The following is a 13,749-nucleotide window of genomic DNA, read 5'->3' as shown; positions in this document are numbered from 1 at the left end:
CAAGGCTAGCCCTTTCTCAGACTAAGTCAAACAGGCACAAGTGTTATCAACTTCCAGATAAATATTTAATATCAAATATCAAACTCCTTCAGCCTTCAGTGCAATAAAAGTGTTAAAAGGCCCGAGAAAGAGAGATCCCATTTCTCTCATATTGCCTTCTCTAAACTGGTTTCTTTAAAATCCAGAACTGAATGTCAAGTCTTCTCTTCACATACAAAGTCCTGAATGATCATGTAGCATCATATTATCCCAACATAGATCTTTGCCCTTTGACTGCAGGCTTACTTGTGGCTTGTAGATATTTGTAAAAGTACAATCGGAGGCAGAGCCTTCGGTTTTCAGGCCCCTCTTCACTGGAACAAGCCCCCACTTTGGATTCAGGAGGCAGACACCTACTAGCCTTCAAACTTTCCTTTTTGATGAAGCATAGAGGTAAGTTTGGATCAGGTGACCATAAACCCTGAGTATTTGTGTTCCACTCACCTCTTTTAACTCCTCATGCATTTATATCCCACTGTTGCGTGTCATTAACACGCATGTGTGATGCTGTCTTTAATACGCTGTCAGAAAGTCACGCGATTGAATGGTGGCTATTAAATGGGTTTGGCTTTGTTGTGAAAGAAAAATCGTGTGCAGTAAAAGATTACGTCACATAATACAGCAAAAAAAAAAAAATTGAAATACTGCTTTCATCATGTCCATTTTCATTTTCTAATCTGACACAGAGGGCTTTTTTATTAACATTTTACTGTTGAACTGCCTCTAATCTCTTCACAACCTGCTTTCAGTTAATTAAATACCGCTCTCATGTTCCATTATGATCCCACACTTGATTTAACCACGCACGTTTTGTTTTCATTTAAACTACATTAAATGCTTCATTGCTTTCAACAAATCAGAACTACTTAAGTTTAAATTACAATTTGTCTTGTAGACACACCTTTAATAAAAACAGTTGCTGATTAACAGCTGAGACACAACTGGGTCATGTCCTGTATGTGTGTCTTTTATATGAGGTGGGTCGGGGGCAGAGGGGCGGTGCTTGCGTTGCTACAGCTTATCTCCGCCTTTCACTCCACAATAAGTTCCCTTAGAAGGAAAGCCTGCCTGCAGACTGTAAGTGGAAAGCATTTTTTACACTCAGCGTGGCAGTAACTCATTAAAAGTGAAAACATTTTCTACTCCGCGAGATTAAAATGCAGCACACTTAGGATGTCGGGTTTTTTTTACCTTCTCGACATAGTACTTCGGGTAAGTGCGCTTGGATGATGTTTGATGTCCGCACACCTTTAAGGATTCATACACAACTTTTCAGGTATAGTGCCAAGCTTCTCCTTGAAGTGTCCATCCTGGGTTTTCGACAGACTTTGATTGCGTTTGGATCCTGGAGCTTTATCTAGGCTATCAAAAGATATTCACAAACTAATCCCCGTGTTTGTTCTGCAGGATAATCTCCACAAGTCTTCCTTTCTCTTAGCAGAGAGACGGGGCAGAAGGAGAAGGTTCGAAGAGGGGGCGTCCACTGGGGAGAAGCGGCCGCTGAGCGAGGCGGTGGAGGCGGTGAGGTGAGGAGCGCACTCAGAGGAGGGTGACGGGGGCATGGAGATGTTGCGTCGCTCCTCTGTGTTTGCCTCTGAAGTGTTTGACCGCTCGCCCACCGACAAGGAGCTGGTGTCCCAAGCCAAAGCACTGTGCAGGGAATACATCCACTCCAGGCTGAACCGTGCCGGGATCGGCTGGTCCAAGCCTGAACACGGACTGGCTGCGTCAGGTGGGACACTGGGAGAGATATCTTCGGTCCTGCTGTGGCTGGGTAAGTTTTCGGGAAACGTTCGTGCGTTTTTGCGCACAATAGTACACTTAATTCAAACAGAGACCCGCGATCACCCTCAAATGTGTGTTTAATATTCAAGAATGTATCGTATTCCTGCTAAATCCTAATATGGTTTCCGGGAGCGCTGAGTTCACCTTTCACGTTTTTGTGCAGCCAAATGCCACAATATTCTATATTCTATTGAATATATCTATATTTTAATCGTTTAAACGGCCAGATTGGGATTTATGATAAAGATATGTCTTTATTTTATATTTATACTTATAAATAAATAAACACGTAAACGACTTTATCGGAGAACACCTTTATTATTTAGAGAATCATGACGTGATTCCCAGGAATCCCCATAATAAAGCTAAGGTCACCGTTTAGTTTGCGTAATATTTTCCTTTCTGGATGCTGGCCCAGTATAAAAACTGGTGTGGTGGATTTTCTTCCTCTGGGAGGATTCTCTTTACCATGCGTGCGGAACTTCCCACCTCCAGATAATTCACTGGAAGTTCATGTTGAAACTCGGCTGCTCAGCTTTGAAAATCCTGGAGGGGGTACACTGTTGCTGAATAGTGAAACTGAACAAAACCACTTGTGCCCTTCTAAGACTAGAGTTACAAAACACTTCGACAATAATGAGACTTTTTTCATAAATAGTTCACCTTTTTTGATAGCAGACTAATATCTGGCAAAATAACAGAAAAACTCCAAGCAAGGAGGACCAGTCTAGCCATGTTCTGACCAAACTCACTTAATTCCAGCATCTTAAAAGCTCACTAACTGATATGTCATATCTGGTTTGTTTAATCTCAACAAAAACTATGTTGTGTAAAAACATTTATGTCACGGAGTTTTTTGGGCTGGGTCAGAGACTCCAGGATGTTATTGGTATCTTTGGAAAGTTTAGCTCTTTTCCTCTGCTTTGAGTCTTTCTACAGTGCTCAGTTAATAGTTTCACTAAAGTGTTTACTGTTAAAAGGGTTCCATTAAGATTCAGAGAGATGATAAACCCGTGTTTTATCACCGGGCAGTGTCCCTTTGTTTCTTAGTCAGATCCGGTGCGTGGCTGTCATACCCTGATTTAAAATACAAAGATGGGAGCAGCCAAGAGGTAAAATGAATGTATGTAACAGATAGAAACACCTTCTGGGTTAGAAAAGTGAGACCAGCACAGAAGTGCTTTAAACCTGATTCTTTTGAACAGTCGTCTGGTTCTATAGAAATCTATGAGAAAATGTCTCCGCTGCTCTCTGCACCTATGACTTCTACAAACACTTTCCTGATGTGTTTATGAATTCAATCCCCAGTTTCAATTCTTACTAAATACAACATGATGCTCATTAGGTAAATTATGATCCACACTGGAGTCCAAAGGGGCAGTAAAGCGTGATATCCTTTAGGGCATGGCTGTGTTGTGATTGTCACTTATAAATGGTGACGGTGAAAATGCTAAAGTTGAGGCTTCACAACTTCACCAAAGAAGTTCTGAAAACTCAAAAACTGACTGACTGGCTTAATAGGGGGTTGCCTGCGAGATAGTCCAAGCTCAGCTCAACGCTGAGTTGTTGCCTGTTAATATAAATTTTATATTAATTGTAAATTTCTTTCAATTTTCCTTATTTCTTTGATAGAAGAGGTTGAGTCTGTAGATTAGATTTTTTTACAGTGTCTTAATTGCAGTAAAATATCTTTCTGTGAGTATTAAGGAATGACATACGGGACACTTTACTGCATGCACCAAGATGGTTTCACACCTCAGGTGAGCAGGCCATTTTCAGTACCAGCCTCCTGACGACCGGTCAAACCAGCTGCTTCTTATAAACACGTGACTTCCTGTTTTGATGTAGCTACACTCCCAATATATTTGTCATCATTATTATTTGAAAACAGTTCCATGGAAGCAGGCCCTGTTGAGAAGTCTTAACCGACCAATTAGCCCGCATTAGCAGAATGTAGGCTAACCAGCAGTTTATTGGTGATATCAAAATCACTGTATGAGTAATTAAAGAACATTATTATTGTTTCCTTTCAATTAGGCCGCATAATTTAAACTAGTTTAGTTTTTTTTTTTTGGCCAGAAGTAGATTTGCATTCAGTGAGGTCAATTTCAGCCATTTTCAGGAACGACATGATTAAGGAAATGGGTATCTTTACATTGGGTTCAACTTCACAGTGACATTGTCCATGTTTAATATACGGTCTTTGCTCTTTGACCAAGCCAGGGTGTCTAACTGAGCAAAAGTGCTTCCCCAGTAAATCAAAACAATTGACAACATTTTTCCAATTAGATTAAATACAAAGTATTTTGTAAAATGCAAAGTATTTTATTCAGTAATATCTCTCAAAAGTCATATCTTTTATACAGCATTATCTAAGGTGGTCAAAATTGCCTTTACTAGCCATATGACTAGCTACTGGACGAGATAGCTGTGGCTTATAATGTGTAATAGTTACTTTTAAAAGCCACACAGCTTTGTTTTGAGAGTTTTTTTTAAAGTGAGAGCTTTGACTGAGTTTGCTTTCTCTTGTTTTGGACAGGCGATGAGTTGGAGTACCTTCGTCCCAATGTGTACCGTAACGTCGCCCGCCAGCTGAACATCACAGTGGCATCGGAGAGCGTGGTGTCCGACGCCTTCCTGGCTGTCGCTGCAGACATTTTCTCCACAGGTAGGTCAAACTCTGGAAAATCAAGCCATGCAGATCTGCATCACAGGAACTAACGTTGGTGCTTTCTTAACTGGTCTAACCTGTACTAAGTGGACTTCAAAATGAAAAAAGGGAACGTATTTTGGTTATCACTGGGAAGGAGGAAGCCTGAGACAGACAAAATAAAGATGTACTGAAAGTTTAGAGAACTGAGTTACTTTACAAATTACAAATGGCTAAAACGTTTTGTATAAGTGATAATGCCGCCCGTTGTCGTGTAAACACTTCTTATTTAGGCTCACCACAGGATTCTCCATTAGTGAGAGACATTTTTAGGGCTGCCATTATCCCCCTCAAATGAAAGGAGCTGGAGGGAAAACATTCAGTCCATATTAGGTTAACACAATGGTGGAGCGAGTGATTGTTACAGACAGTTTGGACCCCACCCAAGGAGTTCAGACATGAGTCCCAGCTGGGTAATTCTTCAGGGAATTTTTAACAAAGCAGTCTGATGAAAAGGTAAAGAACAGTTGGCTGGAGACGAGAGAAAATCCAGTCAGTCTGGTCCTCAGTAATGTTCAGAGTTACTTAGTAATTCAAACGTAGCGAACTTAAAGATTATCTGCCTTAATTCTCACAGTTCACAACTGATTATGATAACTTACAAAGGGAATTCAATACCACGAGCAAAAAAGGGGGAAAAAAAAAAGGTCTCACGTCTCAGTCTCATGTTGAAAACTTGCGTATCAGTGAATACAGTGTAAACATGGACAAACCGCAGTGCCGACAGAAGAAGAGAACAAAGAGGAAGTCCTGAGCAACAGCAGATTATGACCACAAACTTGTGTAATCTGCACGAGCACAGTTAGAAATGTCATTTGGCTTTCCGCACGACAAAGATAAACTACAGCGGCAATATGTTCAGGCATCGTAACGCAACCCGCGCAACGGTGTAGCTGTAGTCATTTAGTCATGTAGTCGACACACACACAGACTACACTGTTACAATTTCCATTTCCTGTAGTACTAAGTACATATTAATTATATAAAAGTAAACATAGATAATAATATAATAATATGTTTTACACCCCTTCTGATGTTGTGTGTCTTATTGTAAAAGTAACCACAAGTGAAAGCCTTATTTAACTCCAGCTGATTTTCTCATTCACAGCACCTAAAACTTACATAGTGTTGTTTTTGTAGCAGCAGGGAGATCATACTCGAGTATGGCTTGAATGTTTTTTTTTTTGGTTGACTTCCTATCGAGTATCGAGTACAGCTTAATTTCCACTATATTTTACCTTCATACCTTCATGTCCTTTTCAAACATTTAAAATCTTTCTGAACAGTTCAAAAAAACTACATTCCTGACCTATCAGATGTTGATAGCAGTATGAAATATGCAGAAACTTTAGAGTATCATCCTGCAAGTTTCCAGATTTCCTCTTCAAAGAGATCAGACGACAGTTAGAGGAGATGGATGAAGCCGAGGCTCGGTTTGTATGTGTTGGACATATAAACACGACAAAAATAGTCCGAAGCACTGACTGTAAATGGTGTGGCGGCAGAAAGCTCTACTGAGCGTGCAAGCTTGGTTGGAGAAATGATGTGCTCACTAATCTAGCGAGGCATTCTGCCTGCCTGCCGTCCCAGGTCTGGTGTTTGGATTTTCCCCGTTGCAGGCCTCCTGCTGAGATTGGATAATTTGTTCATCCACCTTTAAAGAAAGCTGCTGACAGACACATTTGCTGAATTAAATCCTACTGCAGTTATTCAAGTGGAGAGCAGGGTCTCTCCACTTATGAAATAATGACTTTCAGTATGTGCTCACACATCAGACACCAGGACATTGATGCTTCCATAGGTTTAAGTAAAGATGTGGTTTCTTTTTCTCTCATAAGGTGTGACATGGGGAAAGGTGGTTTCCTTGTATGCTGTAGCGGGAGCCTTGGCGGTGGACTGTGTACGCCATGGTCATCCAGCAATGGTCCATACCATTGTCGACTGCATGGGGGAGTTTGTCCGCAAGAGCCTGACTTCCTGGTTAAAAAAGAGAGGAGGCTGGGTAAGGACGACTTATTATTACTTGTTTGTATGTTTCCGTAAGCGTGTGTTAGTCTGTATAAATGTACGACTATGTGGCAGCTATGAGACAAGTAACTGAAAATGACAGCCGGCATCTGTGGGTTCGGTTAAGTGTCAGTAAGAGCTCATAAAACCAAAGAAGAGAGGAAGCCATCAGCTAGTCTAGTCTGTTAAGTTAATGCAGTTCCCCACAATGACTATAACTTTAACCAACCACAGCCTGCTTACGTGTCGTGGTTTCTCTTTGCTGCTCTTTTCAGTCTTCTTTTTCGCCCGGGCAAAACAGATGACTGCCCCTCCCTGATCCCGATTCTACTGAAGCTCTCTTCCTGATAAAAGGGAGTTCTTCCTTCTTACTGTCACCAGTTGCTTGCTCATTTATAATCATCTGATTGTTGCATTCTTTCTCTGACGTTGTAACGACTTTTTCTTCCAATACCAACCTATGTTACATATTCAGGTATCTGTGTATGTACATTAGGAAACTCTCCCTCCACATATGATGAGAAATATTTTATTCTTTGTAAAAATGTACTGATCTGAGACGGTGAACGTGTAGAAGGGATTTATGGTTGCTGTAAAAATAGTGTGGCGCTCACCTGCCCCTTTTCCCACGCTATGTGTGATTTACTTACATGCAGTCAGAAACTTTGCTTTAGGCTGTTCGAGCAGGGTTGAAATTGAAACTGGAGCTTTGTGTGGACATGTAACTTCAGAGTCCCGCTTTTCAGTTTTGCGCTTTGAGTTGACGTGAGGCGATTTTTCTTTTCTTTTCACACAGCCTTTGTGATACATTCCAGTTCATCACCTGCAGGTCTTTTCTATTTGTCAGACACCGACAAATGTTAATGAACGGTTGCATGTTTTCAGAAGCTTTCTGAAGATTTACCGAGCTCAGGATTTTTACTGACAGCTTGATCTCACATTTTCACTGAGAGCGCACATCCTCCTGTGCTGGGCGTGGTGGTTGTCAATCGCAACGTGTGTGTCTGCGTGTGTGATTCAGCGTACAGGGATTTTTATTTCATTAGATAACAACTTTATTGAAGCAAATAGGGTTTATTTTAAAGAAAGACAGCACATGAACACTTTTAAATCTAAATACTCCCTCTGAAGCAGCATTTTCTTATCATTCAGTCCAAGCTGCTGCTGGTCTCCCTGGCTCATCCTCACTGCTTTGTGTTTTCACTCACAGCTCTTCCTTTTTTGAACTTTTTGGCATCCAGGTCAACTATAGTGGATACATAAGTTCAGTTACTCCTAAGGCCCTAGCAGAGTAATCTCAACTGATCACATTAATTGTGGGCATAAAGCAGTTTTAAATGAAAACATTTTTGTTGGTCAAATAAACTTCAGAATTCCCTTAACCCTTTCACACATAGTGGTCACTACAGTGGACAGCTATTCAAAGGCTATTTTCTTGTATTTGTGTCAGTTTTGATGGTATACGTGCACATAAACCACCACACTGGACACTGATGTGTCATCCCATACCCTGCCACCCACTGGGCGTTTAATGTTACTATAGATGTATGACGTGTTTCATTGTAATTGTTATTTAACCCTGTCATGCATGAATTATGACAACCTCAATCGGGATTTTTCTCTTAAGTTTCTTCTTTTCTTTTCATGCCTAAAGATGAATAAAAATACTTAAGAAAAAAATGCTGATTGAGGTTGTCATAATTCATGCATGAAAATGTTAAAGCTTGCCGAAAGTCTGTCTGACTTTTGATTTGAACCTTTTTTGATTTTAACCTTGATTTTTCTGTGTGTGTGTGTGTGTCTTTTGTTTTTTTCTGTTTTATACGATCTGCTTTGAGCAAATTGCCCCTTGACGAATTTGGCTCAATTGAAGTTAAACCAAAAAGATTGTATTTACTACTTTAAATTAAATTCATTTCAAAAATAACATTTTTATTTTATTTAGCTGTGATGAAGTTCGTCACAACAGCAGCAGAGGCTGGGAGGAAACAAATCAGTGAAGCTAACTATATTTCATTGTTATTAATCCTCTCAGTGCTTGTCGGCCTAATTTAAAAACAGCATGCTCCACCTGTAATTGGTGTGTCATATAGTGTTACAGCCACCCAGATCAGAATCGCAATATCCTTTTGTTTTAAATTAACTAGAATTCTTTGTTTACAAAAAAAGGAAAAACCTGGAACAAATGGTTCAGTTAGAAAGGGGATGTTCTTCTGCAGAATTGTGTTTATAGGAATAGCCTATCTGATAAAGTCCTGGACAAACAGTGTGTGAAATGGAACGATGCCTGACAACGTGCCTCTGTCCGCGTTCTGCTCTGCTGGAAAGAGCACATTAATGCCTTTCCAGCAGAGCGAACCACAGGCCCGTGCGCTCTGAAACATGGCACCCGAGCCTGTTTTGTTCAGAGAGAAGTGGAGTGTGACGAAATGGAGAGCGATGCATTGTATAACTGACCTCCTGAGTACAAATGAGCGACCTGTTTTTCACTCTAACCCAGAGACGTCTGCTCTGACAGATGATGTCAGTGTGCGGGGAAAACTTAAATAACGTTGTGTGACTGGGAGAAGCGGCAGGAGCTGAAGGAGGAGAAGTGTTTAGTGTCAGAGCTGACACTAAACTGCACTCTGTGGTATTTCATTGTCTGTAAAAGTCTGAGTAGATGGCCTCGTATTGTAAGCAGTGCTCAGAATTAAGTGTGGGCTCTGGCTTTAAAATGGCATTCTTGTGGGCTAGCTGCATATCTGCAGATTGTCAGATTAGTGGAAAATGAAGGACACATGTTGAAATTGTAAGGTCGTCTTGTGTCTGTTAAACCCTGTGAGAACCAAGTCATCATTCACGAAGAGAAACTCTAACCATCTGTTTTGGAAAAACCCCCAAAAGGACTCTTTGGGGAAAAAAAGTAAAAATAGCTTTTGATGTGTGTCAGTCAGAAGGTTTACTTTCTTCTATTCTATTTATTTTTGTCCCCTGATTACCAAGACTTGGGAGAACAGCTTTCAAAAATAACATACTCTCACAGCCCGGGACAGTGCAACTTAGACTTCAGAGGGTTAAAACAATAGACTGTAAATAAACGATGGACATAGCCATGGTGACATCATGATATGTGAAATTCTGCTTTGAAAGAAAGCTTACCAGCCACTGACAGCTTTGATTTTTTTTGAGCTAGAGGTGTATTGTGCCAGGTTATTGATTAAAGTTAGTTAGCTGATTAGCAATCAACTGAAAAACAAGCCAGCTTTATAGCACTAGAAATGCTGTTTATAGCCTTCTCCAAAACAGTTTGGCCCTCTATGGACAGTGTTTAATTTAAACTCTTAACTTTCCTCTGCCTTATTTCAACTGTCTCATCCTCATGATATTATCCCTCAGTGTGTGAGTGTGTTGTCTCTCCTTTGTGTTTTGTCAGTATGTTGTCTTATGGACTTTGTATTTTTGGGACTGCTTATCAAACTCTCTTAAAGGTGTGTTTTGTGTTTAGCGCTCCCTCCCTTAGAGTTGGCTCCTGGGTTCTAAACCTGCATCATATGACAAGTATTTTATTAGTCCATCCATCCATCCATCCATTCGCTTCCGCTTATCCTTTTCAGGGTCGCGGGGGGCGCTGGAGCCTATCCCAGCTGTCATAGGGCGAAAGGCGGGGTACACCCTGGATTTTATTAGTCTGCTACTTAAAATTAATAAGCAGGTATTTGTGTCTTTGCTTTGCACCCATACAGACAGTGAGGTCAAGTGCACTGCAACTTAAGAAAAGACCAGAAACTACAGCAATGCTGTAAAAGCACACAAAACACAATGAACGTTAAACAAAACATAATAGAAAAAGGGAGTGTTATTGTTTCCCCAGAAACATTTCCATGGTGTTTTGTTAGATTTTGTTGTTTTCTGTTGTATTTCCTTTGTGTTTTGTGTGGTTTTGCAGCATTTTCCTATTTGCTGGTAGTTTTTTGAGTTGCAGTCTGTTTGACCTTTCAGGGCTACCGTACACACAGTATATGGATGCAGCTTGTTAAAAGCTAGCTTTAGCTAATAACTTAGCACTACAGTTTTTTATTCAAATACGGTCTCTTCTAGCTTCAAAATATTTACATGGTGGCTTCAAAATGCCAAAACAAATGGTTGATGTTATGGTTGCTACATTCATTCTTTATATACAGTTTATGACTCACAGAATATGCATCTGGAAGACACAAATATCTACTTGTTAGAGTTAAGTAACACAAAAAATACTTACATTTGACTCACCTAAGCAGTAGCACAAACTTCACAAACAGCTCAAATTGAGACATGTCACATGTTGAGTGGGCCGGATTAGTGATAAAGTGATTATAACCATACAACAGGTGAATTCTGTAAAAATAAATAAATCTTTTGTACAGTTGTTATAAAGGGGGGAAATTGGCTCAAACTGTTTTCTGTAGCAGGTGGTGAAGATGTTGATTTCTCCTGAAAAGTTGGATATCTTGGTTGGTTTTTATTTTCAGCCACAAAGGTTGCCACTTGTGTGAAACTTACTTATCTTTATTCCTCTGTCTCCCTGCAGGTGGATGTAACAAAGTGCGTGGTGAGCACTGACCCAAACTTCTGTTCGCACTGGCTGGTGTCTGCTGTCTGTGCCTTTGGACACTACCTGAAGACGGTCGTGCTACACCTCCTCCGCGAGAAGTGAAAGAAAAAGAGACACAGTGGATTGTGAGCACACTGCCCGGCACTGCACACCACCAACACCACTAAAGCACCCACTGCTTTGGAATATGTTTACACTTATTTGCACTGAGCCTCGTTGATGAACACCCACCCATTTCACAGACAGCGAACTTTCCTCGCGTCTTTGGCTTCCCCTTGTCTATTTATTATTAATGGTTATATAATGGCACACATCGGATGCAAACGTATAAAAACTGCATCTGTGAGCAAGTTTAGCTTTTCATTTTTCATCAAACTGCACAGCTTCCAGTCTTGGTGCCTGTTTTGCAGGGATTTGGCTGCTCCTAGTGGTACCAAATGGTAACTACTAGCCCTATACACAGAGAAGTCAACTCAGGATAATCTGCGAGATCCTGTGGCCATTCATGAGAACTTGGTATTAGAGGAAATCTACACTTTTCGCCTGGGCTGTAATAGTTCATGCTAGATAAAGAGAAAATTCAACATATTTTTGACCAACTAAGGACTGTACAAAATTCCTTGATATCGAGGGATCAGAAAAAACATGGTTTGTGTATTTGTTTTTCTTTTGACTTTGCAGTCTGAAATGCTCAGAACAGCACATTCTCTGTTTCAGGCCTTTATTGTTCTTATCATGATTGGCAGCAGCTTTGACATTTTCTCTCCATTCCTACAGTCACTCTTCAACATTGTTCTGAAAGCATTTAAAGTGACAGTTCGTCCCAATGTCAGATTGACAGATTTTCCTCTGGCCCTCTTATGCTGTATGTCAGTCTACATTATTCAGGCGTGAGTTGCTGTTTTTGGAGGTGACAGGTTTATATATGTCTGCTTTCTCTTGAAAATAATAAAAATTAAATGACAACGGCCCTTTGATGCTCAAAGCATTGAAAACTCAGCAGCAATGCCTCTTACGCTAAATCATCAGCCCTGTTTCACCATTTTCTTTTTACTAAATAAAATTTTACCATAGCTAATTCCAGCGATACAGTTAACAAATGTTAACTGTAAAAAAACAAACAAAAAACAGTAACCTTTTAGAAAGAAAGTCAGTCTCTCATCAAACTACTGACAACAAGGTTTGCAGATAGTTTTTATTTATTTTTTAAATGAGTAACCCTGTCATGATTTCTGCAAAACGATGCATGGTGTGCTGTTATCTGTAAAATGGCAAATGTGACCTTGACCTTGATGAAACAAATTTGGATGGAAACCCATTAGGTGATCATTGTGTTTAAGTGTGATTACATTCTGATCAATACTCCAGGAGGAGTAATCCTCACCGTGGCATAAGCTTGTTGGTTCTACAGTTGGATGAAACAGGTGGCATTGATCCAAACTCTAGAAGGATCAATAAGACCATAGACCAGAGGGAATCAATGCAGTTTTGGTTTTGGGGTGAAATGTACCTTTGTTATAAAAAGGGTAGACCATACATTTATTCTACCTGGTGAATCCATAGTAAACATTAAGATTACAAATGTTGAAGCTGAGATTAAGCTTTATCCCAAGTTATTTATGAATACTTTTTTATTAGGATATAAAATTAGAACATTTTAGTTTTTTAATGGGCTTCGATGCTTACACCAAGTCTCTATGTACAGCAGCTTAATTCATCTTCAGTGGTCACTGTGAGGGAGTTTGTTATATTGCTGTACTGAAACTGCAGTGAGTTGCAACATGTTTTTTTCTGAGCACTTTCATTTCGTGAGTAGAATTTATTCCATGAATAATTTCACTGTTTGTATGGCATGTTAAATACATAAATGTTTGTGAATGGTCTTTGACTTTAAATATGCAGACATAAATAAAATATTCTTAAAGCAATCTGTAAAGTCTGGAGCCATTAATGATGATTTTCAGCTGTTTTCCAAAGGATGAGCACTTGTAAACCCTGAATAAATGATTCCTCATTACAAAGTATTAATTAGTGGTCTATGTGCATGAAATGAAAACACCTGTATTTACAGGTGGGGTTTTTTTTCAGTGTTTATGTTTCAGTCTTTTTTGTTTCATATCCCAGGACTGATCTCTAGTTGCACATCATTTACTGAATTGTTTTCAAATGTAAACTTACTGTTGTATGTGTAGGCTGCAAAGAAACTGCATAAACACTGAAGGCTATTGTTACCGCTGAACCACATTCAGTGGGTCAAAATAGCATGCATCTTTGCAAGCAGTTATTTGTGTTAAACTGTGAAATATCTCTTATAATAAATAAAGTCTGATTTTGGGGTCTTCATTCACAGGGAAACCTTTCAGAAAATAATTTGGCCTCATTTGACTTGATGTAAGCTGTTTACAGCCCATTTACCTACACTCTTCTACACTACTACAATTTTCATCATTTATAAGTCTATATTTTCTAACAGTTGGGTTTATTTTTTAATTAGGTTCCATATAAACCTCTAAAGACCGTGTCTCTTCAGATGTTTTGACATTCAGTTGGTTATATACAGCAGGGAAATAAGGGTCTCTCCTGAACGCACCTTTGGTGTTTATTTGTGTACGTGAACGCACCATGAAACCGCTTT

General features: G+C 39.7%; 1 protein-coding gene across 4 annotated transcripts; it reads left to right on the top strand.

Annotated features, from left to right (window-relative positions):
- Nucleotides 1-1,092: 1,092 nt before the first annotated feature.
- Nucleotides 1,093-13,042, top strand: boka (BCL2 family apoptosis regulator BOK a). Of its 4 annotated transcripts, none has more exons than XM_026159735.2 (5): nucleotides 1,093-1,251; nucleotides 1,478-1,813; nucleotides 4,364-4,492; nucleotides 6,373-6,536; nucleotides 11,091-13,042. In XM_026159735.2, exons 2-5 carry the CDS (start codon nucleotides 1,600-1,602, stop codon nucleotides 11,214-11,216), a joined length of 633 nt encoding a protein of 210 aa, XP_026015520.1. In that variant the 5' UTR covers nucleotides 1,093-1,251; nucleotides 1,478-1,599; the 3' UTR covers nucleotides 11,217-13,042. The 4 variants fall into 4 exon arrangements, with proteins under 4 accessions (XP_026015520.1, XP_026015525.1, XP_026015524.1 ...); XM_026159740.2 differs by having other exon boundaries at nucleotides 1,114-1,251; nucleotides 1,481-1,813; XM_026159739.2 differs by having other exon boundaries at nucleotides 1,123-1,315; nucleotides 1,481-1,813.
- Nucleotides 13,043-13,749: the final 707 nt, after the last annotated feature.

Source organism: Astatotilapia calliptera, chromosome 23 (assembly GCF_964374335.1).
Source record: "Astatotilapia calliptera chromosome 23, fAstCal68.1, whole genome shotgun sequence".
Taxonomy (NCBI): Eukaryota; Metazoa; Chordata; class Actinopteri; order Cichliformes; family Cichlidae; genus Astatotilapia; species Astatotilapia calliptera.
The sequence above is the reverse complement of the archived record's forward strand: the minus strand, read 5'-3'. Positions and strand labels throughout refer to the sequence as shown.